This window comes from Bos mutus, chromosome 15 (genome assembly GCF_027580195.1).
Source record: "Bos mutus isolate GX-2022 chromosome 15, NWIPB_WYAK_1.1, whole genome shotgun sequence".
NCBI classification, from domain to species: domain Eukaryota; kingdom Metazoa; phylum Chordata; class Mammalia; order Artiodactyla; family Bovidae; genus Bos; species Bos mutus.
The window spans coordinates 29,292,804-29,320,357 of record NC_091631.1 but is presented as its reverse complement, the minus strand read 5'-3'; the positions used below and the strand labels follow the sequence as shown (position 1 = coordinate 29,320,357).

Sequence of the window (27,554 nt, the reverse complement as noted above, 5' to 3'; positions counted from 1 at the left end):
GTTCTGGCCTGGGCTGTGCCACTTGTTAGCTGTGGGACCTTGGGCAAGTCACGACACCTTTCTAAACTTCAGATTTTTGTCTCACAATACGACAATAAATAACCACTACTTGATCGCTTGACAGCACTGATTGTGAGGATCAAAAATCAAGTATCTGGTCTCACAGTTTCTGATTCTGGGGCTTGCCCACTCCTCCACTCACAGATGTGGCAGCTCCATGGAAGCTCTCATCACCTCCTCCCTGAATTACTGCAACTGCTTCCTCTCTCTGTTTTTAGACCTGCTAACTCCAATCTCCAAGCTGCAAGCAGAGTGATATTTCTAAGACCTATATCTAATCACAAAACCTTCTTTCTTAAAAACATCCCATGGTCCTCCACTACCTAACGCCTTGTGTGGCACTTAAGGCCCCTCAAGATCTAGTCCTATGATCTCTCTAGATTCTTTTTGTTCTCGCTCTCAACCCTACATGTCAGCCACACAAATCGCTCACCATTCCAAGACTATGCCAAGAAGCATCACTTCTCTGTATTTTTGCTCACACTGCTCACTCTTCCTGGCATATCTTTCCCCAGATGCCACCTGGTAGGCATTTATTAATCCATCAACCATGAACTGAAGACTTGCCTCCACTATGAGGTCCTTTTCTCCCCCCCAATTCTTGACCATACTTCTCTCATGTGCCCCATTTGGTTCACTATCCCAGTTCCTGTGTTTCTTAGAAGTTCCCTGCTGGTTTGTCTATCTCCCCTGTTAAACTGTGAGCTCCTTGAAAACAAGAACACTGTCTTACTGACCTCTGCAGCTTCAAAGGGCTCCCAGCTTAGGGTCCGGAACAGAACCATCTGTGAAGAGAAGAGCTCCATACTACTCTTAATATTTAGATGCTACAACTGGAAGGGAAAGGAAGCAGGAGTGCTTCTCTCACTTTCTATGGAGCCTTCTGTTCAAGTTCATATATTCTGAGGCAAACAAAAATGATTCCTCATAAACAATAAGAGAAACAGGTCTGTGACTAGCAAAAATGAAATAATAAGATTTTAAGAGGGCCCTCTATTAGCATTTAAAGGGACCTCAGAGATCATCTGGAATAAAACACTTAATGGCCTGGAGATACTAGCAAATTGCCCAAGATCACGCAGCCTACAGCAGCATAAAGGAGAGATTTTCATAGCTCATCTCCTAAAAGATGGGCCACACACAAATTCAATTTTCAACATCCAAATAATTCAAGGTTAAAAGTTGAGAAAGTGTGCAGAGACTTTACAAAAACATTGTCCTGAGCAGCCCAGGAAAGGGTGGTGAAAGCAACAAGTCCCCGCTATGGTCCCTTCCTGTCTATGACAAAAAAGGACCTAGTCAAGTTACACTGCTGGGACCCTCACAGGTGCCCAGGAGTTCCCCGTGGTGCCTTGGGGCTGGAGTCCACACTGCCCAGAGAATCCAGCTCTGGTCCCTGGTTTATTAGCACACTTGACCCTCACCTCTCACCATCTAGGAAAATGCCCCCAGATGAGCCAGAACTCAAGATCTGGGCTGAGGGAATAGATGCATCTAAAGTTAACCAGGTCTTTAAACATGTGAGGCTGCCAATGCAGATGGAAAAATCTGATCCTGGGGCAGACTGGTTTTTTGCGTTCTTACAGGCATAATCCAGGTATTCCTCCACAGGGGCTGCCACACAGCCAATAGAGGAGCCATGGAGGCCCAGGGATTTTTGTTCACTGGTTTGAATTCAGCAGTCACAGGGTGAAGGTTTCTGACCTAGGTCAGATGAGACCCCGGAGGTGAGGAAAGGGAGAGACGCCTTTTAGTGCCATGATCCTTCACTGCTGCCCTAGGGGACGGTTCATATGTGTCTCCAACCCATGATTTTGCACCATCAGACATGTTCCTGCATGCTTTAGGAACTGCTGCTGAGCCACCTGGGGGAGCCCAAGCCTAGGGGATGGGATTTGGGGAGGAAAGGAGAGGGGATCTACTGTTGTTACGAGATAACACATTCATAGGCCATAATACAGATGAGGAAAAATAGCTTTCCTACCATAAGCTGAATGCAGGAACTGAAACTCTGTTGGATAGAAATGTTAGTTGAAATTACCACTAAGAATCTGTGCAAAGTAGTACATATTGCAGTTACAAAAACAGACTTTATCTCAAAATAGCAGTTTCCCCCGGGCTACATAAGAAAACCGTAAACGCAAAGGGTACAAAGTACCTCCACCCTGGAGAGGGTGACAGACTTGCCATCCAGGAAAGCCCACTCACTGGGGAGGGGTACCCTTTGGATGCCACGACATCTTCCAGGAAGCTGACCCAGAGCTGCCTGGAAGTGCATATGTCCAAGTTCCTGCCTGCTCTTTGCTTGTTTATGCTAAGAATAAATTTCAGTTCTCCCAAGCATTGCAGAGGGACTTCACACACGACAGAGGCAGTATGTGCTGGATAAAAAGCTAAAGGTTTAGGGACAAAACCACCATCTTTGGTCTCTGAAGAGCTCTCTATAGTGCTGGAGGGCTAGGACCAATGCAGGGGCACTTTATTCCCTGAAACCTCTGGGAGAGTGTGCTGCTGTAGAAGGGGCAGACTGTGGGCAGTCAGACTGGCTTTGAATCTGAGCTCCACTGCTCTTTAGCTGTGCAACTTTGCACAAGTAATTTTACCTCTCTGAGCAAAACTGGAGACAAGAATCTCTAACTCACAAGACTGTAGGAAAAAAAAAATTTTGTGACAAGACCTGCATGGTGCCTGGATCATGGCAGATGTTCAGAAAACAAAAATTCCTTCCCCTTCCCAGGTTCACCATATGCACAATGGGAACAATGTATCTAGTCTAGAAGGCTGCTATGAAATCAAGTGCGACAACAGATGACAATGATTTATAAAGATTTTTTTGTGAGGAGGTATTTCATTTTTATCTATGTTAGTTATTCTGTTTTTCCTTTCGCTTCATTTTCAAGTCAGATTACCATTAATATGACACATCCTTTGGTCTCTAGATTCTGAAAACAAGTCTCTGCTGGCTACACCTCCTGCGGGGCCAAATTTAAAGAAGAGCCCTCAAGTCGTTAGAGCTTGGAAAAAAGCTCCAAGTACCCAAGCTGCTTTCAAAACCAATGAAGGAGTGAAACATTGCCCTGCATTCTGGACAGATGACATTGTAGGGTACTCAGTACTGCTAAAAAAAAAGCTCTTTTTTGAAGCAACGTCTTTGTCTCCTTGAAGAAGCTGAGAGAAATTTCAACCTGATAGCCTGGCTCCTCTGCAGGCTTCTATCCTACAGCATTTCTCAGCATCACAAATGGCAGCTCTGGCAGGAAGCTGAGAGCATCTACAACATCTTTGCTGTCCTTGAGTCGGTGCCTCCACCACAGTCAAGAGACCTGGAAACGCAGAGGCCAGCCTCCCACCGTATGCCACAGACCAGCTGCGTGCATATGTAACTCCAAAGACAAAAGGATCTGCCAAGGTCACACCAGAATCAGTAGCAGAGTTAGTGCTACAACCCTGGTCTTCCAACTCCCAGTTTGGAGCTTTCTGACACAGCATGCTAATACCACCCTGTGTAGTGGACTATGTGGGTTCCTGAGAAAATGGTTTAGTCAGAGCTTAGAAATATGTTGATTTTTAAAAATGCAAAATTGGGGAAAATCAAGTTAGATGTGGGTTGATATTTTGTGTGCATTAAAATTAAAACTTAATCAGTACTTTATACATGCTAGGAGCTTTCCAATCTATCCATTCTCCCCCACCCCACCGCCCCAGTTTCAGGTTTTTTCTATCTGCTCTCCCTTCCCTCTCTCACCTGACTGCTCTAACATCTCAATTTCTCTCTAGTTAACTGCAACTATAATGTGGTTAAGAGTGCATGCGGATGTGGTGGCTGGATGCCTGGATTGGGATCTTTGGGCTAGTTCCATTAACTTCTCTAAGTTTTAGTTTTCCCATTTAGAAAAGTGGGAATAACAGTAATGACCTCGAAGGTCTGCTGTGATATAAAACAAGTTAATACCCATAAAGAGCTTAAAATAGCCCCTGACACACTGGGACCATTCAACAAATGTTAGCTATTTATTCCCTGTCCTTCTGCTTTCTTGGCAAACTAATCCTAAATCTATCATCAGAAGTTTGGAACATTATGAAAGAATATCCCAGGGCTGGGGGAGAGCCTTGAGAAACGCACAGTCTCCACCTCAGTTGCGCCTCCAACGTTACATGGCTGTGCTACTGCTCAAGTCTCCTCTCCCACCTCTCACAGTAAGGTTCATCCCTGACCTCTCTCGTTGAGAACACTCCTCTCTCCTTGCTCACTTGTCTCAGCAAATCAAGATCAGGAGATAAGAACTCTACACTTCCCACTGGGCAAGTTATTCTAAGCACATCCACCTGTGACCTTTCCTTTAGTCTGAGAGGAAGAGCTGCTCTTCCATGCGAAGCACCCCATTCCACTAGCTCCCCAAAACAAATGAGAGAATTGAGGTCTGGACTTCCCACACCTCCACAGCCTCCTTGGAAGCTTGGCTCCATCTGACACTCTTTCTTCTGTGTCTCAATGTCCTCTCCACTTGCTCCTTCTCATCAGTACTTATTTAATGTTCATTTCCAGAAAGAACAAAAACAAAACCCCTCCTTTAACCCTGTCTCCCCTTCTACTCAATCCCCCTCCGTCCTCCTTTTGCTAGTAGCCAAGCCTCTTGTAACTGTAGGCTCCATCTGCCAAATCCATTCCTTCACTCCCAGCCTCCCCGCCCTGACCACTTCCGCAGAGGTCACTGATGGCCTCCTGACTATGAAGACAACGCATCTCCTTCACCCTGGATCTTACCTGACCTTCTACACTACTCATCTCATTGTGTTTTAGACTGGGTAGTTTACCAAGACAATTCACAGATTTCATAGCATTGAAATCATTTTTATACTATAAGATTAGTATCAAAACCACCATAGTTTTTAAGTAAGATAGAACTTATCAAATTTGATTAAGTCTTTTATAAGAGAGAATTTCTGTAGTTTTCATTGCTTCTGCCTCCTACTATATGCTTTTGGAGAAATATATACCTAATTGATTAAAGTGAGTATAGAATAAAATATCAGTGGTGAGATATCATTAGAGATTTTTTTTTGAGCCTGTGTGTCACTGTTCCCCTCACAAGCTTTTTGAGGGCAATGACTGCAGTTTCACAAATCTGAATCATCTATAGGGTCTTCCAGAGTGCCCTTGGCATAGCAAGGGCAAGTGGAAATAATGTACCTATGTAAACGCTTTAGGGATTAACATCACTTATTTGCATAAAATAGTTCTTATTTGCCAAAAAAAGAGCAGGGCTCATGATATGCATGTGCATGTGAGTATAATATGATCATGACATTATCCCTACTTTAGGAGGGGCAATTGAGGCTCAGAGGTCAGGAGACTTTAAGATTGCTAATCTAGGAAGTGACAGAGTCCGAATGCAAATCTAGGTCTTCTGATACAGCCCATGTTTATCTCATTTAAACATCCTGGAAGAAAGGGAACGACAGTGGGGTGAATCCTGGATTGGCACAGAAAAGCATGAGACCAAGAACCCTTAGATCTTTCTAGTCCATGTGTTACTGTTGATTCATTGGGTAAGTTGGATAAAACACTGCTTTTCTCTGCACTTCCACTGTCAAGAGAAGGGACTGAACTGGAGGCTCTCTAAGGCCTTTTCAAGCTTTCTCACTTTAGAATAATAATTACTAAACATGAAAATGAGGGTATTATCATGACAGTCAAGGACTTTCCAAATCTGGTCCTCGAACATCTGTAATCCAGATTCTGGACTGCCCCGCCCAAGAGCCTATGCTTCAATCATTCTCACTACTTTGATGTTCTTCAGTGTCATTCCTCCCATCTCCGTGCTTTTGCCCAGGTTCTACTCCACCTAGAATGCCCAACTTTTCCTTTGTATGTTTAAAAAAATGCCTCTCAGCAATAACAACAAAACCCAACCAACTAAAACAAACACACAAAAAAGAATGCCTCTTAACAACAACAAAAACCCCTCCACCAACCAAACAAAAAAGAATGCTTCTTACTTCTCTCTCAAGTATTCACTGCTAAGTCTTCTGTTAAGCCTTCCCCTACACTCTGAACCCCAAGCAGAGGTTGTTCCCTCCTTTGCTTCCTCTCCTCTTATATGTATTCCTTTGACAATATTCATCACACCATACAGCCAGGAATTTGTTTACATGTAAGCTACTTTAGGCAAAGATAATATCTTTCCTTTATTCTGTTCTAGTTTGGAGGGCATTCAGCAAATACTTGTTGAATAAATGAAGAGGAACTTACACAAAACCATCTACAACAGTGAGGTAGGTAGCACATTTCTCAGAGGTGACGTAAGTTGTCTAAGGCCTCACAACTAGTGAGTTAAATAATCAGGATTTAAACCCAAGACTTACAAACTGCAGAGCCCACAATCTTTCTCCTGCCCCTTGAGTGTTAAAGCACCAGCTGAGAGTGGCTTTTCCAGGGTGGGGGCGGGGTGGGTGCGGGGGAAATGGGGGTTAACATCAGTGGTAAGACCTCTGCATTGCTCCCGAACTGAAACAAACTTCTTCAATACTTTCAAATCTGTTCCAACTTCTAACCAAGGAGTGTTGCCCCTTTGTTATTTTTGAAAAACAAGTTCTTTGCTTCAGCTTGAAAACCAGCTCTTTGTGTCTGGTGGCAAGTCTCTCACTCTCTTCCAGGTCCACATCCAGGACGTCTGCTGTGTAAGCGAGTGTTCGGTGTGTGTGAGTGTGCACATGTCAACGGCAGCCTCAGGGGAAAGGAGCAAACACTGGGTGTGGACATTAGGAGAGCAGGAGGTTCTGTGAGGGACACACGTCTCAGATACTCTAGCAGAAGTTACACTGTAAGTCACTGAAAGTTACAAAGAGAACAGAGGAAATTCTGTTCCCATCCCAACCTGGAGGCTGAACTGCCCCAGTTCCCAGAGGGGACTCCCTGGACAATCAATCATGGACAAGCTGAGCCCAGAGCAATTACGGACATGGAAAGGCCAGCAGGTGTTTTGAGTTTATTTTTTCCCAAGTAGAGCCTCACCTTCCATCCCACTCATTACTACTGTCTCCACTTTCTCCTTACCTGGAGCATAACTGGGGCTATTGGTGGGGTACAGGCTGGGGTTGTAGGCAGGGGCCGCAGCTGGATAGGCTGTGGGGTAACCTATGAAAAGACAGAAAAAAAACAAACCCTATTTAGTTGGGCAAGAAGAAAGATTTCTGAGAAAATGGAATCCAAGTCCCAGGCTTGGCCTTCAGCCTCTTCATGAGCCATTTCAGACTATATATGTGACTGGTTTTAGCCTTCTGAGAAAAATAGAAAATATATACATATTTTTCTATTTTTTAAAAGCAGTATAAGATATATATGCCTATATGCTCACTGTAAAAAAACACAAAAAACTGAAACACTATATAAGTATATATGGTAAAAGGTGTAACTACTTTCACATTCCTGCCACACTGCTCTCCTCCGCAGAGACAGTAAAAGTTTGGCATTTAAGTCTCCGGATAGTTTTCTATGCATTTTTATACACATATATTCAGTGGTGTGCTGGTAAATATTTAACAACTGGCCCAAGGAAACTGCAGTGAAGCCTATTTTGTAGCCCTTGCTGAGTTCCATGCTGTAAATACTCCCACCATGGCTGGTTTCAAGCCAGCAACGTCATCAAATGAATAGTTGAGAAGAGATGCTCACAAGTGGCCCTAGAGAGCCCATACAAGCCTGATTCCAGTCCACCACTCATAGTATATATAGGGATTAAAATTTTTTTCTATTGTGACAAAATATATGTAACAAAACTTGTGATTTGAACCATTTAAGTGTATAATTCAGTGGCATTCATTACATTCACAATGTTGTACAACCATCCTATGTATTTCTAAAACTTTTTAACTACTCCAAACAGAACTCTACCTATTAAGCCATAATACTCCATTCCATCTTTCCATAACCTATATTAACCTTTAATCTACTTTCTGTCTCTATAAATTTGCCTATTCTAGATATGTTATATACAGGGAATCAGATACTATTTATCCTTTTGTGTCTGGCTTCTTAACAGAATTAAGTTCATCCATGAAGGCAATGGCACCCCACTCCAGTACTCTTGCCTGGAAAATCCCATGGACAGAGGAGCCTGGTAGGCTTCAGTCCATGGGGTTGCTAGGAGTTGGACACAACTGAGCAACTTCACTTTCACTTTTCACCTTCATGCACTGGAGAAGGAAATGGCAAACCACTCCAGTATTCTTGCCTGGAGAATCCCAGGGACAGAGGAGCCTAGTGGGCTGCCAACTATGGGGTCGCACAGAGTTGGACACGACTGAAGCGACTTAGCAGCAGCAGCAGCATGTTTCAGTATGTATTAGAACTTTAATCCTTTTCATGGATAAGTAATATTCCACCGTATGTATCTATGTATGTGTATATATATACACACACACACACACCACATTTTGTTTTTCTATTCATTTGTTGGTGGACACTTGGATATTGTGAATATCTTTTGGATATTGTGAATAATGCCATGGAGAAAGTAAGATTTCCAGAAAGACTTGAAGGAAATAGTAACCAAGCAGATGGCTGAAGGAAGAGCATTTCAGATGAAGGAAATACTCAGCACAATGGCCCTAAGTTGGGGGTATATGATATGGGACATGTCTGAGGAACAGTGAAGAGGCCAGTGTAGCTGAAGTGGAACAAGGACTTCAACTTTTACTCTGAGTGAAATGAGAAGCCATGATGGGATCTTGAGCAGAATAATAACATAATCTGACTTAGGTTTGAAAAACGTCACTCTGCTGTGTGGAAAACAGACCATAATGGGGGAAGAATAGAGAAGCCTAGAGACCAGTTAGGAGCTACTGTAAACTCCTTGCATGGACGACGGGGCTCAGATCAGGGAAATAGCAGCAGAAATGATGAGAAGTGACATGCTAAGAGACTTCACATACTTTGCCACATTGCTTTCTAGAAAGACTATCAATTTGTACTCGCACTAGCAGTGTGTAAGTGCCTGTCTCACTGCTCGCTATAGTTATTTTTAATGCTCATTGGTATTTTGACTGACAATGGAAAGCTGATTTTAAAAGTCAAAGATTAAATCCCTAAATCCCTAAAAGCTTCTTTGGGATTTGTAAATACTGAGCTTTAATAATGTATCTTTGTTAATATGCCTTTCCCTAAATCCTTTCCAACTCCAAAGAAAATTCATCTCTCTTTACTCCCCAATCATTTTCTGACTTCAGAGCCAAGGCAGCCAACTTCTTGTCACTTAATTAGCAATATGCTGCTAAGTTGCTTCAGTTGTGTCCGACTCTGCGCGATGCCAGCCCACCCGGCTCTCCCATCCCTGGGATTCTCTAGGCAAGAACACTGGAGTGGGTTACCATTTCCTTCTCCAATGCATGAAAGTGAAAAGTGAAAGGGAAGTTGCTCAGTCGCATCCTACTCTTAGCGACCCCATGGACTGCAGCCCACCAGGCTCCTCTGTCCATGGGATTTTCCAGGCAAGAGTACTGGAGTGGGGTGCCATTGCCTTCTCCAAATCAGCAACATGGAGATCTGCTAAAGTCAAGGGTTTAATCTGGAAAACAAAGTGATCTGGTCTCATGGCTGAAATCTGTATTCAGCTTCACATGAAAGATGGCACAGCAAAGAGTAATCCCACCCCTATTACATCATTTCAGATGTCTTTTACTTTTAGGAGCAATTATAGGATCTTCCTTCAGTGTTTCTAAGAATTTTTTTTCACTTGAATTTGGCAGGTATCAAAGAATGGCAGCATTAGAAAGACCTTCATTTTCTAGGTGACACTCTCAGGCTGAGAGAAAGGCAGGGACTTAGGGTCACAGATTTGCAGAGATTAGAAGTAACTTCAAGGCCATTTGGTCCACCCTCATATTTGAGGCTAGGGCTCCTCTACAACACATTCACGGCATCATTCATCCCTGCCCTTGATCTCTACTGACCACAAACTCTTTTCTTTCCCAAGACTCAGCACCCTCCTCAACTGTGAGACTGCTCTGATTGTCTGAAAGTGATTTCTTATACTTCACTGAACTCTATCTGTATCTTCTACCCTGTAGAACAGAACAAATTTGAAGACACATGCATCCCCAATTACAGAACTTATCACAGTGTACTTCAATGGTTTCTTTACATTCCCTGTCCTTCCCCCTTTCCTCAACATGCAAGTTTCTTGAAAGTATAGCAATGTCTCCTTTGCCTGTATACAATAGCGCCTGATCAGGTCCTCTTTCCTACTCCTTGAGCAAACCACCACCTCCTCCCCTCAGCCCGGACAGCAAGCATCCAAGCTTCTCAAACACAGGCTCAGATCAGTTCAGTTGCTCAGTCATGTCCGACTCTTTGTGACCCCATGAACTGCAGCACACCAGGCCACTCTGTCCATCACCAACTCCCAGAGTCCACCCAAACCCATGTCCATTGAGTCCGTGATGCCATCCAACCATCTCATCCTCTGTCATCCCCTTCTCCTCCTGCCCTCAATCTTTCCCAGCATCAGGGTCTTTTCAAATGAGTCAGCTCTTCGCATCAGGTGGCCAAAGTATTGGAGTTTCAGCTTCAACATCAGTCCTTCCAATGAACAACCAGGACTGATCTCTTTTAGGATGGACTGGTTGGGTCTCTTTGCAGTCCAAGGGACTCTCAAGGGTCCAACACCACAGTTCAAAAGCATCAATTCTTCAGCAGATGTTGGCAATTTGATCTCTGGTTCCTCTGCCTTTTCTAAAACCAGCTTGAAGGTCTGGAAGTTCACGGTTCACATATTGCTGAAGCCTGGCTTGGAGAATTTTGAGCATTACTTTACTAGCATGTGAGATGAGTGCAATTGTGCAGTAGTTTGAGCATTCTTTATAACTTCCCTTGTGACTCAGATGGTAAAGCATCCACTTACAATGTGGGAGACCTGGGTTCAATCCCTGGGTCAGGAAGATCCTCTGGAAAAGGAAATGGCAACCCACTCCAGTATTCTTGCCTGGAAAATCCCATGGATGGAGGAGCCTGGTAGGCTACAGTCCATGGGGTCGCAAAGAGTCGGACACAACTGAGCGACTTAACCTTCTAACTTCCTTTCTTTTGAGCATTCTTTGGCATTGCCTTTCTTTGGGATTGGAGTGAAAACTGAGCTTTTCCAGTCCTATGGCCACTGCTGAGTTTTCCAAATTTGCTGGCATATTGAGTGCAGCACTTTCACAGCATCATCTTTCAGGATTTGAAATAGCTCAACTGGAATTCCATCACCTCCACTAGCTTTGTTTGTAGTGATGCTTCCTAAGGCCCACTTGACTTCACATTCCAGGATGTCTGGCTCTAGGTGAGTGTGAGTGATCACACCACTGTGATTATCTGGGTCATAAAGATCTTTTTTGTACAGTTCTTCTGTGTATTCTTGCCACCTCTTCTTAATATCTTCTGCTTCTGTTGGGTCCATACCATTTCTGTCCTTTATTTTCTTGAAGAGATCTCTAGTCTTTCCCATTCTATTGATTTCCTCTATTTCTTTGCATTGATCGCTGAGGAAGGCTTTCTTATCTCTCCTTGCTATTCTTTGGAACTCTGCATTCAAATGGGTATATTTTTCCTTTTTTCCTTTGCTTTCCACTTCTCTTGTTTTCACAGCTATTTGTAAGGCCTCCTCAGATAGCCATTTTGCTTTTTTGCATTTCTTTTTCTTGAGGATGGTCTTGATTCCTGTCTCCTGTACAATGTCACGAACCTCCGTACATAGTTCATCAGGCACTCTGTCTATCAGATGTAGTCCCTTAAATCTATTTCTCACTTCTACTGTATAGTCATAAGGGATTTGATTTAGGTCATACCTGAATGGTCTAGTGGTTTTTGCCACTTTCTTCAAACACAGGCTAGGGATGAATAGTCCGTGTGGCCAGTAGAGAATATCCCTTCCCCACCATCAACTTCTTCTGTCCAGAAGGAGTATCATAGGTAAGCTGGGCTTCCTCCCAACAACATTCCTGGTTTTGTTTTGCTCATTTTGTTTCCTTGTCCCCAACTTGTATTACTCATCCTACTGCCTCTTTTGATGCTGCTGGGATCTCAGGCCCCTAGCACAGATAAGGCCAAGAATTTGTTGTGCTTCAGTTGTTAAGTCATGTCCAACCATTGAGACTCCATGGATTGTAGCCCGTCAAACTCCTCCAGGCAAGAATACTGGAGTGTGTTGCCATTTCCTTCTCCAGGGCATCCTTCCAACCCAGGGATCAAATCTGTGTCTCTTGACTCAGCGGATTCTTCACTGCTGAGCCACTGGGGACCAGATGCCATGACTCACCACTAGATGGACATCCGGTCCCATCACTTCATAGCAAATAGATGGGGAAACAATGGAAACAGTGACAGACTTTATTTTGGGGGGCTCCAAAATCACTGCAGATGGTGACTGCAGCCATGAAATTAAAAGACGCTTACTCCTTGGAAGAAAAGCTATGACCAAACCTAGACAGCATATTAGAGAGCAGATACATTACTTTGCCAACAAGGTCTGTCTAGTCAAAGCTAATGGTTTTCCCATAGTCATGTATGGATGTGAGAGTTGGACTATAAAGAAAGCTGAGCACTGAAGAATTGATGCTTTTGAACTGTGGTGTTGGAGAAGACTCCTGAGAGTCCCTTGGACTGCAAGGAGATCCAATCAGTCCATCCTAAAGGAAATCAGTCCTGAAGACCCTGATGGGAGGAGAAGGGGACAAGAGAGGATGAGATGGTTGGATGGCATCACTGACTCGATGGACATGAGTTTGAGCAAGGTCTGGGAGTTGGTGATGGGACAGGGAAGCCTGGCGTGCTGTAGTCCATGGGGTCACAAAGAGTTGGACACAACTGAGTGACTGAACTGAACTGAGCCATCTCAGAAGCCCCAAGGCAGAGAATAGGTACTCAATAAAGAGATTACTCAGGGGTTGTATTTTGGAGCTATGAAAGGTTTAAAAACAAAACAAATCCAAGAGGATCCCTGGCCTTGAAAAGGTCACCAAGTAATTAAGGAGAAAAACAGGTAAGTGGACAGTGGGAATGCACCTCAAAGAGTGCCTGACAAGGCTGCCAAGTGAGCAGAGAAGGGACCTTCAACAACTAACATTTATTTAGTACCTACTGTCTGCCAGGGATTATACTGGGTACTAGGTGTCCCTGGATGTAGGCAAAAAAAGGGGGAGGAAGAACACTCCAGGCAGAAGGATGAAGGGTAGCATTTTGGGGACATCCATAAGAAGCTTGGCTTGTTCCCTCCCTGGCTCTAAGAAGCAGGACTGATGGGTTAGCCACACCTGAAAGCTACGTTGCCTTTTAGAGCTTGATCTCGTTTTTTCTTCTTGTGACTATATCTCCCTTTATGGTCGTTGGCCCTAAAGTATCTTTTCATTTTCATGTCCACTACCTACACTTAAGTTTCATACAGCTAGACTGACTTCTCTCCTGACCGCCTGACTCATATAGTATCTAACTGCTTACTCACCACCTCCACTTGGATGTTTGCTAGACATCAAGTTTATATGGCAGAGTGGCTAAGAGTATGGTCTCTGGAGCTACATCTAAGCTTAGGTTTCAATTTCAGGAACATCACTAATTATTTGTATGACCTTGGGCCATTTCCTGTGCCTTAGTTTATGAGAATATTAATATTATTTACCTAATAGATTGGTGTAAGTATTAATTAGTAAGACCTCAAAGTGCTAGGAGCCAGGCAAACAGTTAAAGAGTTCAAAAACTTAGGAATTATTATTTTAAATTATGATTCAAAATTAAATACTTATTTTCTATCTTCTAAATATTTACTTTCTACCTTCCAAATCTGTTCTCCAAGCTTTTTCTCCACACCAGTAAATGACAATTTATTCTTCTAGTTCCTCAGGCCAAAAATCTTACAGCCATCTTTGACTCTACTTTTTTCTCCTATTCACATCTAATTCATCAGCAACTCCTTTTCAGTTCCACCTTCAGAAAATATTCAAAATCTGACCATCTCTCGTTACTTATATACTTTCCATTCTAGTCCAAGTTATCATTATTTCTCACCTAGATTATTGCAATAGCTTCTTAACTGGTCTCTCTGCTTCTTTGTTACCATGCAGTCTATTTCCCACAGCAGCCAGAACAACTCTTTAAAACGTTAAATCAGATCACGACACTCCTCTCTTTAAACCCCACATAGCTTCCCATGACAACCACAGAGAAATCCTTTCAGTGACCCACCTGGACTTGGGTTACCTCTTAACTTCCTCTCCTACTACTTGAAAGTGAAAGGGAAAGTCTCTCAGCCGTGTCTGACTCTTTGCAACCTCCAGGTCAAAATACTGGAGTGGGTAGCCATTCCCTTCTCCAAGGGATCTTCCCAACCCAGGAATCAAACTGTGATCTCCTGCATTGCAGGGATTCTTTACCAGCTGAGCTTTCAGGAAAGCCCTACTACTTGCCTCCATGTTAATCTACTCCAGCCACAATGGCCTCTGCACTGTTCTTTAAATGTGTCAACCATTTCCCCATCTCAGAACCTTCACCCTTCCCCTTTCCTCCTTTCTGGAATTCTGTTCAAAGGTCATCATACATTCTTTCTAAAACAGTACCTTCAACTTTCATTACTCTCTGTGCTTCTTATCCTGCTTTGTTTTCCTTCACAGCGGTTAACAACCTGTCATACTATATGCTTACCTACTTTCAGGAGACTGCCCATCTTCTGTCACTAGAATGTAAGCTTCAGGACATAGTAACATTTGTTAGGTTGCAATTATTCCCTGCTGAAGTCTTCTCAGCACACTCCCAAGACTCTGGACAGGCTCTGCCCCACCCAAGTGAGCAGAGTGCATTCCAAGTCCCAGTTTCCCCAAGACTGCCTGGATCTGCTGAAGTGCATGGTGATACAACATGGATGTTTCATCCACCACTCAGACAAAAGATACTTTAACACATGTCTCAAGTCTCAAAACAACACTAACGTTATTTCCCCCATGTTGTAGACAAGGAAATCAAGGCTCACAGAGGTATAATGATTTTTTGGCTAAGATTATTTAGTAAATCAATGGTGAGTGAGTGAAAGTCGCTCAGTCGTGTCCGACTCTTTGCGACCCCATGGACTATACAGTCCATGGAATTCTCCAGGCCAGAATATTGGAGTGGGTAGCCTTTCCCTTCTCCAGGGGATCTTCCCAACCCAGGGATCAAACCCAGGTCTCCCACATTACAGGAGGATTCTTTAGCAGCTGAGCCACAAGAGAAGCCCAAATCAGTGGTGGGAACTGGCTTTTTCCACACCTACCAAATAACTAGGACTTGTTCCTTGGAAACAAGTATGCCCCTCCTGTATTTATATTTTTTGAAGGTCAAGAGTAATGAGAATAAATGGCCACAAATAAGTTTTTCTCCCTTGTACCTCAAAGACTTCAGTAGTGATCAAGTTTCCTGGGATTCTGAGGTGTACATTTTAACTGCTTTATAGATGTTAATACAATCTAATCCCTTTTACTGTTACTAGGATTAGGACTGAAGAAATATAAAGCTATTTTTGATTAATATGGAAATTAGAAATTACTTTCAAGAGAAATTATTTCTGAAATGACTTGATCTTTAGGTAGTAAAAATAGCAGTGTATCAAAAAGCTAGTAGAAGACTAACTCCTTGGGTCAGGAAGACAAAGAGGATGTTGTCGCTGTGAGCAGGGGACACTTATGCAATGAAGACACTCCAGGTCTGAAGCTCACAAATAAAATTTAAAAACTGTCCCTCCAACCCTATGGGTAACCAAAAAACCAAATAAGCAAAACAACTGAACAATAAAAACAAACAAAAACTTCAAACACTTTAATTCTCTCAAAATGAGAAAGAAGAGGGCAAAAAGAAGGATATATTTTGAATTTGTAATATGTTCTGAGCTATCAGGTACTTCTTTATCTACCCTAACTTTATGAAATATATTATCAGTCTCATTTTATAGATGAGGATATTGAAGCTTAGATTTATCTTACACAACTAGTAAAAAGAGAATGGCAACAGAACTGGGATGGCTGAATGAGACAAAGTCCACTCTACCAACCTCCCTCAAAACATGAGTCTGCTTTGGGTAAACCTCTGGATTTGGCTGCTATTTTCTTCGCCAACATTCTTATTTCAGATTCGAAACCTGAGAAAACAGGAAATTACTCAGGAGAACTGCTTTGATCAAAGATGGTTCAGGTTTTTTTTTTTTTAAAGCTATTCTGTTCACACTCAGTGTCCTAATATAGACCATGCTCACATTACTGAAAAGCATCACACAAGCACTGAATTACAGAGTTAGAAGAGATATTAGAGATGATTGAGTCCAATTTGCCACCCAGCACTGGAATATCTTCAATAATGGCCCACATAGCTGGTCACACAGCCTATGCCAGCACACTTTCTAATGCTGGTGTATTCAGAACCTCTTCAGGCACTCAAAGCTTCTTCTGAAGAGCTCTGGAGGCTAAGAAATTTCTTTACTTTGCACTAAAAATCAACCTTGGAAGGAATCTAACCCTGAACAGCTTCCAAACTACAGGTCCTAGTTCCACCCTCACAGAACATGTCTGTTTCCCCTGCTCCAGCACAACAATCCACAGATATGATATCAGTCATTCTTCCTGAATTTTTTCTTGTTCAAATCCAGACTCAATTCTTTCAACTCTTCCCCATCCTAACCACCCATCTTTGGCCAGAATTCCCAATTTATAAATCACTTTCCCTTAAAATAATTTCATCTTCTTCCTGCCTTGCTCACTCTTTTTCTCCCTTTAAAAAAACCCTGAATTGACATAATAAGACTGGTAATAAGTGGTCAGTGAAGGCCTAAAGTGACTTAAACCAGATTTCTTCATCATTATCCATCAGCACTGTTAGTATCGAGCAAATGCTTACTGTGTTAAGCATGGTGCAAGGTTCTCTACGTAGAGCTTACAGCTCAACAGGGAAATAATATAGGTAATTTATATTAATCTATCTATAGGCAATATATACGATATAAAATCAGAGAAGGTTGGCGTGTTATTGAAGTGCTGAGGAGGAAGTGAAGAACAGGTCTGGGATGGCTGGGAACAGCTTTTCAGAAGAAACATTTTGGTTGGCCTTGAACAATGAATACCGAGGTGTGTGGGGTAGGGATAAAGAAATATATATAAATTTCATGCATGAAGGCATGAAAATGTATGCCATATCAGGCAAATGGCAAACAGTTCAGTATGATTGGGTTTATAGAGTGTGGGTAAGAGCATCAGGAAATGAAGATTAAAAAAATACACTGGTAGTAGGTTGTGAAGAGATCTGAATGCCAGGTTAAGGCATGGAATTTATCAGTAAATAATCTATTGAAGGTGGTGCTACAGTGGGTAAGAATCTGCCTGTGAATGCTGGGGACATGGGTTCGATCCCTGGTCCAGGAAGATTCCACATGCTGAGGAGCAACTAAGCCTGTGTGCCACAACTACTGAGCTGGAGCTCTAGAGTCTTCATGCCACAAACACTGAGTCTTGTGCTGCTTAGAGCCTGTGCTCCACAACAAGAGAAGCCACCACGAGAAGCCTGTGCACCTCAATGAAGACTAGCCTGAACACAGCAATGAACACCCAGCACAGCCAAAATTAAATTCATTAATTTTATAAAAAGAATCCACTGGAGGATTTTAAACTGGGGAGTTTCAGATTTGTGTTCTATAAAAACTACTCTAGTAGCAATACAGAAAGGGGTTTGGAGTTGATGAGATCAGAGGAGGAGGAACCAGATGGGAAGTTGTGGGAACAGCCCAAAGGCAAAGCTAAAACAGTAACAATGGGACAAAGAGAGGGAAACTACAAAGATGTTTAGGAGACAGAGCTCACAAAACTTCATCCTGATAGCAAAATCGTTTTTACTGCTTTGAGTTGACAGGCTACAAAGTAAAGATGGGACATATTTTAATTGCAGTTTGTGGGCTTTTTCTCTCTTTTCTTTAATAAGCAGAAGGAAAGAAAAATTAAATGGACCCTTGAACCTGTGAGTTCCAGGGGGAAAAAAGGCCTAAATCTTAATTGCTCTTACTACTAGGAGGCCTGGCTTCTAAGAGTGATATCCTGGTGAGAATGTAGCTCGACGAAGGAGGCAGCAGCCCTGCAGTGCTGGCTCCAGACCAGCCCATTGACCTGAATCTGAGGTTGCCAGTACTATGGATTTAAAGCCCACCCGCTCAGCCTCCCATTGCTGAGCCCCAGGGCGATATAAGGGTGTGAGTGAGCCATTGTTCTTAGTTGTGGCAAGGCAACTTCCCCTGAGGTAACAAGAAAGGGAGGACTATCCAGTAATCAACTGTGCTCCAGTTATGCTGCACCTTCAGGGAGAACTCACCCATTAGGTGAGAGGCACTAACCTGTGGGTCCATCCACTTTGGCTGGCCAAGAAGAGAAAGGCTGCTAAAACCAGACGAGGCTTAGCTTGATAAAGTCTTTAGTGAAAAAAAAAAAAATCACAAAAAATAGAGATAAGAAAATAGGTTATATTAAAGCTAATAATAAAACTTCTCCTAAGTAAGCATATAAGGTAAATCTGTGCTGTTGCTCAGTATAAAACATTCTTTTACAAACCTAAAATATATTTCCAAAATTCCCTATCTGCCAGTATGAGATAAATTTTAATGGAAAATAGATGACCTAGTCTGTCTCAAACACCAATCCAGGAGTGTGTTGCTGCTGTTCCCTACCCCACCCCAAATCTATCGGTATAAGACAGGTGGGAGGTAGTCAGCACTTTACAGATTGTTTGGTGCAAGATTTCTGCTCTCCCTGAACTTCTTTTTTATTTTTATTTATTTATTTTTTACCTTTATTTTATTTTTTCTTCTTTTTTTTTTTAAAAGAAAATCCATCCTGAACCCTCCTCCCTCCTCCCTCCCCATACCATCCCTCTGGGTCGTCCCAGTGTACCAGTCCCAAGCATCCAGCATCGTGCATTGAACCTGGACTGGCATCTCATTTCATAGATGACATTTCACATGTTTCAATGCCATTCTCCCAAATCTTGCCACCCTCTCCCTCTCCCACAGAGTCCATAAGCCTGTTCTATACATCAGTGTCTCTTTTGCTGTCTCGTATACAGGGTTATCGTTACCATCTTTCTAAATTCCACATATATGCGTTAGTATACTGTATTGGTGTTTGTCCTTCTGGCTTACTTCACTCTGTATAATAGGCTCCAGTTTCATCCACCTCATTAGAACTGATTCAAATGTATTCTTTTTAATGGCTGAGTAATACTCCATTGTGTATATGTACCACAGCTTTCTTATCCATTCGTCTGCTGATGGACATCTAGGTTGCTTCCATGTCCTGGCTATTATAAACAGTGCTGCGATGAACATTGGGGTACACGTGTCTCTTTCCCTTCTGGTTTCCTCAGTGTGTATGCCCAGCAGTGGGATTGCTGGATCATAAGGCAGTTCTATTTCCAGTTTTTTAAGGAATCTCCACACTGTTCTCCATAGTGGCTGTACTAGTTTGCATTCCCACCAACAGTGTAAGAGGGTTCCCTTTTCTCCACACCCTCTCCAGCATTTATTATTTGTAGACTTTTGGATCGCAGCCATTCTGACTGGTGTGAAATGGTATCTCATAGTGGTTTTGATTTGCATTTCTCTGATAATGAGTGATGTTGAGCATCTTTTCATGTGTTTGTTAGCCATCTGTATGTCTTCTTTGGAGAAATGTCTATTTAGATCTTTGGCCCATTTTTTGATTGGGTCATTTATTTTTCTGGAGTTGAGCTGGAGGAGTTGCTTGTATATTTTTGAGATTAGTTGTTTGTCGGTTGCTTCATTTGCTATTATTTTCTCCCATTCTGAAGGCTGTCTTTTCACCTTGCTAATAGTTTCCTTTGATGTGCAGAAGCTTTTAAGTTTAATTAGGTCCCATTTGTTTATTTTTGCTTTTATTTCCAATATTCTGGGAGGTGGGTCATAGAGGATCCTGCTGTGATGTATGTCAGAGAGTGTTTTGCCTATGTTCTCCTCTAGGAGTTTTATAGTTTCTGGTCTTACATTGAGATCTTTAATCCATTTTGAGTTTATTTTTGTATATGGTGTTAGAAAGTGTTCTAGTTTCATTCTTTTACAAGTGGTTGACCAGATTTCCCAGCACCACTTGTTAAAGAGATTGTCTTTAATCCATTGTATATTCTTGCCTCCTTTGTCAAAGATAAGGTGTCCATATGTGCGTGGATTTATCTCTGGGCTTTCTATTTTGTTCCATTGATCTATATTTCTGTCTCTGTGCCAGTACCATACTGTCTTGATAACTGTGGCTTTGTAGTAGAGCCTGAAGTCAGGTAGGTTGATTCCTCCAGTTCCATTTTTCTTTCTCAAGATCGCTTTGGCTATTTGAGGTTTTTTGTATTTCCATACAAATTGTGAAATTATTTGTTCTAGCTCTGTGAAGAATACTGTTGGTAGCTTGATAGGGATTGCATTGAATCTATAAATTGCTTTGGGTAGTATACTCATTTTCACTATATTGATTCTTCCAATCCATGAACATGGTATATTTCTCCATCTATTAGTGTCCTCTTTGATTTCTTTCACCAGTGTTTTATAGTTTTCTATATACAGGTCTTTAGTTTCTTTAGGTAGATATATTCCTAAGTATTTTATTCTTTTCGTTGCAATGGTGAATAGAATTGTTTCCTTAATTTCTCTTTCTGTTTTCTCATTATTAGTGTATAGGAATGCAAGGGATTTCTGTGTGTTGATTTTATATCCTGCAACTTTACTATAATCATTGATTAATTCTAGTAATTTTCTGGTGGAGTCTTTAGGGTTTTCTATGTAGAGGATCATGTCATCTGCAAATAGTTAGAGTTTTACTTCTTCTTTTCCAATTTGGATTCCTTTTATTTCTTTTTCTGCTCTGATTGCTGTGGCCAAAACTTCCAAAACTATGTTGAATAGTAATGGTGAAGGTGGGCACCCTTGTCTTGTTCCTGACTTTAGAGGAAATGCTTTCAATTTTTCACCATTGAGGATAATGTTTGCTGTGGGTTTGTCATATATAGCTTTTATTATGTTGAGGTATGTTCCTTCTATTCCTGCTTTCTGGAGAGATTTTATCATAAATGGGTGTTGAATTTTGTCAAAGGCTTTCTCTGCATCTATTGAGATAATCATATGGTTTTTGTTTTTCAATTTGTTAATGTGGTGTATTACATTGATTGATTTGAGGATATTGAAGAATCCTTGCATCCCTGGGATAAAGCCCACTTGGTCATGGTGTATGATCTTTTTAATATGTTGTTGGATTCTGATTGCTAGAATTTTGTTTAGGATTTTTGCATCTATGTTCATCAGTGATATTGGCCTGTAGTTTCTTTTTTTGTGGGATCTTTGTCAGGTTTTGGTATTAGGGTGATGGTGGCCTCATAGAATGAGTTTGGAAGTTTACCTTCCTCTGCAATTTTCTGGAAGAGTTTGAGCAGGATAGGTGTTAGCTCTTCTCTAAATTTTTGGTAGAATTCAGCTGTGAAGCCGTCTGGACCTGGGCTTTTGTTTGCTGGAAGATTTTTGATTACAGTTTCAATTTCCGTGCTTGTGATGGGTCTGTTAAGGTTTTCTATTTCTTCCTGGTGAGTTTTGGAAAGTTGTACTTTTCTAAGAATTTGTCCATTTCTTCCTCGTTGTCCATTTTATTGGCATATAATTGTTGATAATAGTCTCTTATGATCCTTTGTATTTCTGTGTTGTCTGTTGTGATCTCTCCATTTTCGTTTCTAATTTTATTGATTTGATTTTTCTCCCTTTGTTTCTTGATGAGTCTGGCTAATGGTTTATCAATTTTATTTATCCTTTCAAAGAACCAGCTTTTGGCTTTGTTGATTTTTGGTATGGTCTCTTCTGTTTCTTTTGCATTTATTTCTGCTCTAATTTTAAGATTTCTTTCCTTCTACTAACCCTAGGGTTCTTCATTTCTTCCTTTTCTAGTTGCTTTAGGTGTAGAGTTAGGTTATTTATTTGACTTTTTTCTTGTTTCTTGAGGTGTGCCTGTATTGCTATGAACTTTCCCCTTAGGACTGCTTTTACTGTGTCCCACAGGTTTTGGGTTGTTGTGTTTTCATTTTCATTCGTTTCTATGCAAATTTTGATTTCTTTTTTGATTTCTTCTGTGATTTGTTGGTTATTCAGCAGGATGTTGTTCATCCTCCATATGTTGGAATTTTTAATAGTTTTTCTCCTGTAATTGAGATCTAATCTTACTGCGTTGTGGTCAGAAAAGATGCTTGGAATGATTTCTGTTTTTTTGAATTTACCAAGGCTAGCTTTATGGCCCAGGATGTGATCTATCCTGGAGAAGGTTCCATGTGCACTTGAGAAAAAGGTGAAATTCATTGTTTTGGGATGAAATGTCCTATAGATATCAATTAGGTCTAACTGGTCTATTGTATCGTTTAAAGTTTGTGTTTCCTTGTTAATTTTCTGTTTAGTTGATCTATCCATAGGTGTGAGTGGGGTATTAAAGTCTCCCACTATTATTGTGTTATTGTTAATTTCTCCTTTCATACTTGTTAGCATTTGTCTTACATACTGCGGTGCTCCCATGTTGGGTGCATATATATTTATAATTGTTATATCTTCTTCTTGGATTGATCCTTTGATCATTATGTAGTGACCTTCTTTGTCTCTTTTCACAGCCTTTGTTTTAAAGTCTATTTTATCTGATATGAGTATTGCTACTCCTGCTTTCTTTTGGTCCCTATTTGCATGGAAAATCTTTTTCCAGCCCTTCACTTTCAGTCTGTATGTGTCCCCTGTTTTGAGGTGGGTCTCCTGTAGACAACATATGTAGGGGTCTTGTTTTTGTATCCATTCAGCCAGTCTTTGTCTTTTGGTTGGGGCATTCAACCCATTTATGTTTAAGGTAATTACTGATAAGTATGATCCGTTGCCATTTACTTTATTGTTTTGGGGTTGAATTTATACACCATTTTTGTGTTTCCTGTCTAGAGAATATCCTTTAGTATTTGTTGGAGAGCTGGTTTGGTGGTGCAGAATTCTCTCAGCTTTTGCTTGTCTGAGAAGCTTTTGATTTCTCCTTCATACTTGAATGAAATCCTTGCTGGGTACAATAATCTGGGCTGTAGGTTATTTTCTTTCATCATTTTAAGTATGTCTTGCCATTCCCTCCCGGCTTGAAGAGTTTCTATTGAAAGATCAGCTGTTATCCTTATGGGAATTCCTTGTGTGTTATTTGTTGTTTTTCCCTTGCTGCTTTTAATATTTGTTCTTTGTGTTTGATCTTTGTTAATTTGATTAATATGTGTCTTGGGGTGTGTTCGCCTTGGGTTTATCCTGTTTGGGATTCTCTGGGTTTCTTGGACTTGGGTGATTATTTCCTTCCCCAGTTTAGGGAAGTTTTTTCAACTATTATCTCCTCAAGTATTTTCTCATGGTCTTTCTTTTTGTCTTCTTCTTCTGGAACCCTATGATTCAATGTTGTAGCGTTTAATATTGTCCTGGAGGTCTCTGAAATTGTCCTCATTTCTTTTAATTCGTTTTTCTTTTATTCTCTCTGATTCATTTATTTCTACCATTCTATCTTCTAATTCACTAATCCTATCTTCTGCCTCTGTTATTCTACTATTTGTTGCCTCCAGAGTGTTTTTAATTTCATTTATTGCATTATTCATTATATATTGACTCTTTTTTATTTCTTCTAGGTCCTTGTTAAACCTTTCTTGCATCTTCTCAATCCTTGTCTCCAAGCTATTTATCTGTGATTCCATTTTAATTTCAAGATTTTGGATCAATTTCACTATCATTATTCGGAATTCTTTATCAGGTAGATTCCCTATCTCTTCCTCTTTTGTTTGGTTTGGTGGGCATTTATCCTGTTCCTTTATCTACTGGGTATTCCTCTGTCTCTTCATCTTGTTTAAATTGCTGAGTTTGGGGTGTCCTTTCTGTATTCTGGCAGTTTGTGGAGTTCTCTTTATTGTGGCTTTTCCTCGCTGTGTGTGGGTTTGTACAGGTGGCTTGTCAAGGTTTCCTGGTTAGGGAAGCTTGTGTCGGTGTTCTGATGGGTGGAGCTGTATTTCTTCTCTTTGTTCAGTCGCTGTGGGGAGGGGGAGGGAGGCTGCAAACAAATAACACTGGCGTGCGCTCGCAGTGCCTCAGCCACACTGGGTCTGCCCCCGCTCACGGCGCGTGTAGCCTCCCTGCCCACACTGCTCGGGCTCTAGGTTGTTCCGCCGGGAACAATCCGAGGCTGGCCCTGGGTTGCATGTACCTCCCAGGTCCAAGCCGCTCAGGTTCAGGCACTCGGGTAGTCCTCAGGCGCAGACTCAGTTGGGCCTGAGTTTTGTGCTCTTCCCAGGTCCGAGCAGCTCAAGTGATGAGGTATTTGGCGGCGCCAATGCTGCGACTTATCGCCTCCCGCCACTCGGTTATCTGGGTGTAAAACCGGCACCACCTTCTCAGGCAGATGTTAACCGTCCAGACCCCAAAAAGTTTTAGTTAGCAAAGAAGCCTGCTTACAGTTTTATAGATAATGTCTCTCTGGGGCTGCGATTGCCCCCTTCCGGCTCTGGCTGCCTGTCACGGGGGGAAGGTCTGCAGCCGGCTATCTCTGATCAATTCTTTGTTCCGTGTGCGGGCCTGGCGGTGTCTTAGGTTGGGGCTGGCACCCCGCGTGGTAGATATCCCACAGTCTGGTTTGCTAGCCCAAATTATTTCGCTCAGATAGTGCTCAGGGTATTCAGGCCAGATTCTTACTCTAAGCGATGCAGCCCGGCGCTGCGCCTCCCTGCCCAGCCCCGCTTGCTAATGGCGCGTGCAGGCGTCTGCGCTGCTTCTCCGCTGGGGAGTTACCGTAGGACTCGCAATCTTGAGTTTTAATTGTGTATTTATTTTTTCTTCCTGTTATGTTGCCCTCTGTGCTTCCAAAGCTTGGCACAGATTCGCAGTGAGAAGGTTTCCTGGTGTTTGGAAACTTCTCTCTTTTAAGACTCCCTTCCCGGGACGGAACTCCGTCCCTCCCTCTTTGTCTCTTTTTTTTTGTCTTTTATTTTTTCCTACCTCCTTTGAAGAGTTGGATTGCTTTTCTGGGTGCCTGATGTCCTCTGCGGCATTCAGAAGTTGTTTTGTGGAATTTACTCGACGTTTAAATGCTCTTTTAATCAATTTGTGGGGGAGAAAGTGTTCTCCCCGTCCTACTCCTCCGCCATCTTGGCTCCTCCTGAACTTCTTTTTTAAAAGAGAGAAAAAAGCAGTTGAAATTTTGCAAATTGATGATTTGGTGCATGAATCCCTTTCCCTTCCAGATGAATTCAGTCTTTCATTTCACTGTTGTGTTTCACAAGATCTGGTAAAGGGAAGAATCTTGCTCAGATTCAGTAAAATTTACTGGGATACTTGGTTTTCCATGTGAAGAAAAAAATATTAGATCCACCCCACACTTCTCCAATTCCAGAAAGATGTAAGACCTAAATTAAAGAAATAAAAGGTTTAAAAACTATTAGAAAAAAACAGTAGAATATCAGTTTGACCCTGGGATTACAAAGTATTTCTTAGATGAGACCAAAACAAACAAAAAACTATAAAAGGTTGATAAATTTAACTTCTCAAAATTTAAATCTGTATGACAAGATGCTATTATAATATATAATAATAATGTAAACAGTTAAAAAAAGAAGCACGGAGTGAGAAAATATATTTATCACACATCTAAAAAAAAAACTGATGATTCTTAACTGTGGTGTTGGAGAAGACTCTTGAGACTCCCTTGGATGGCAAGGAGGTTCAACCAGTCCATCCTAAAGGAAATCAGTCCTGAATATTCATTAGAAGGACGGATGCTGAAGCTGAAACTCGAATACTTGTGGCCACCTGATGCAAAGAACTGACTCATTGGAAAAGACCCTGATGCTAGGAAAGATTGAAGGTGGGAGGAGAAGGGGATGATAGAGGATGAGATGGTTAAATGATTGGATGGCATCAATGGACATGAGTTTGAGTGAACTCCAGGAGTTGGTGATGGACAGGGAGGCCTGGCATGCTGCAGTCCATGGGGTCACAGAGTTGGACACGACTGAGCGACTGAACTGAACTGAAAAAAGAACTAGTATCCAGAAGAAAGAACTCATATTAATCAATAAGAAAATGAAAATAAACCAACAGAATCTCATCATGCAATTCACAGAAAAAAAATCACTCAAATGACTCGGGAGATGGAGGAGAAAAGAAAAAGATGTTCAAAGATACTAGTAATCAGCAAAACACAAGTAGATGGGATATAATATTACTTCAAACCTATCAGACTAACAAACATTAACAAATAAGTCTGACAGTATCTAATGTTAGGAAGAATCTGAAACAATGGGAATCAGTAAAAGCATTGTGAAAAGCAATTTTGTAATACTAAAAAGAGACACACAACCTAGCAGAATCTGTTTCTAAGACTATAGGCTTGGGAAATTGTAAACTGAGCTGGGCTTTGTGGGACAGGCAGGATTCTGACAGGCAAAGATAAAAGGATTGGCATTCCCAAATAAAAAGAACAGTATAAGCAAGGCCATAGAGATAGGAAATCACCTGAGGAACAGCCAAACTGTTTTCCAAAATGGCTCTACCAAATTTACATTCCCAGAGGCAGTATATGAGAGTTTTAATTTCTCCATATGCTTGCCAACACTTATTACTACCTGCCTTTTTAATTATAGCCACTTTAAGGGTATTAAGCAGAATCTCACTGTAGTTTTGAACCAGCATTTCCCTGATGATCAATGTTAAACATCTCCTATAAACGTTTATCAGCCATTTGTACATCATCTTTGGATAACTGCCTATTCAGATTCTTTGTAAATTTCTTAATTGGGTTATTTTTTTATTACTGAGTTGTAAGAGTTCTTGACATATAGACACAGGTATAAGTCCCTTATTAGGTAATTTACAAATATTTTATCCCAAATATGTGGACGGTCTGTTTGCTTTCTTGATGGTGTCCTTTGAAGTACAAACGTTTTTTTAACTTTAATGAAATCCAATTTACATATTTTTTTCCTTTGGCTCCTTGTACTACTGGTGTCATATCTAAGAAACCCTTGACAAATCTAAGGTCACAAAGATTTATCTCCAAGTTTTCTTATAAGAATTTTATAGCTCTTATATTTAGGTCTTTGAACGATTTTGAGTTAATTTTTGCACATGGTGTACAGCAGGGGTCCTATTTCATTCCTTCATATGTGGATATCTAGTTGTTCCAGCACCATATGTTGAAAAGACTATTCTTTCCTCCACTGAATTGTTTTTGGTACCCTTGTTACACAGTCACTGACTGTAAATGCAAGGGCTTATTTCTGGATAGTCAATACAATTCCAGTGATCCATATGTCTATCCTTATGCCTGAACCATGCTGTCTTGATTACTGTAGCTTTTTAATAACTCTGGGAAATTGGGAAGTGTGGGTCTTCCAAATTTATTCTTTTTCAAGACTGTTTTGGCTAATATGGATCCTTTGA

General features: G+C 41.4%; 1 protein-coding gene across 7 annotated transcripts in view; it reads right to left on the bottom strand.

Annotated features, from left to right (window-relative positions):
• FAM168A (family with sequence similarity 168 member A) overlaps positions 1-27,554 on the bottom strand; it is a 211,290-nt gene that overhangs the window by 14,655 nt on the left and 169,081 nt on the right. For 5 of the 7 annotated variants that reach the window (XM_070383764.1, XM_070383761.1, XM_014477509.2 and 2 more), the window contains 2 exons: positions 7,118-7,198; positions 2,045-2,071 (listed from right to left, as the gene is read on the bottom strand). In XM_070383764.1, coding sequence (XP_070239865.1) covers positions 2,045-2,071; positions 7,118-7,198 — 108 coding nt within the window. The remainder of the gene's footprint in view (positions 1-2,044; positions 2,072-7,117; positions 7,199-27,554) is intronic. The other 2 variants (XM_070383766.1, XM_070383762.1) reach the window with 1 other exon arrangement.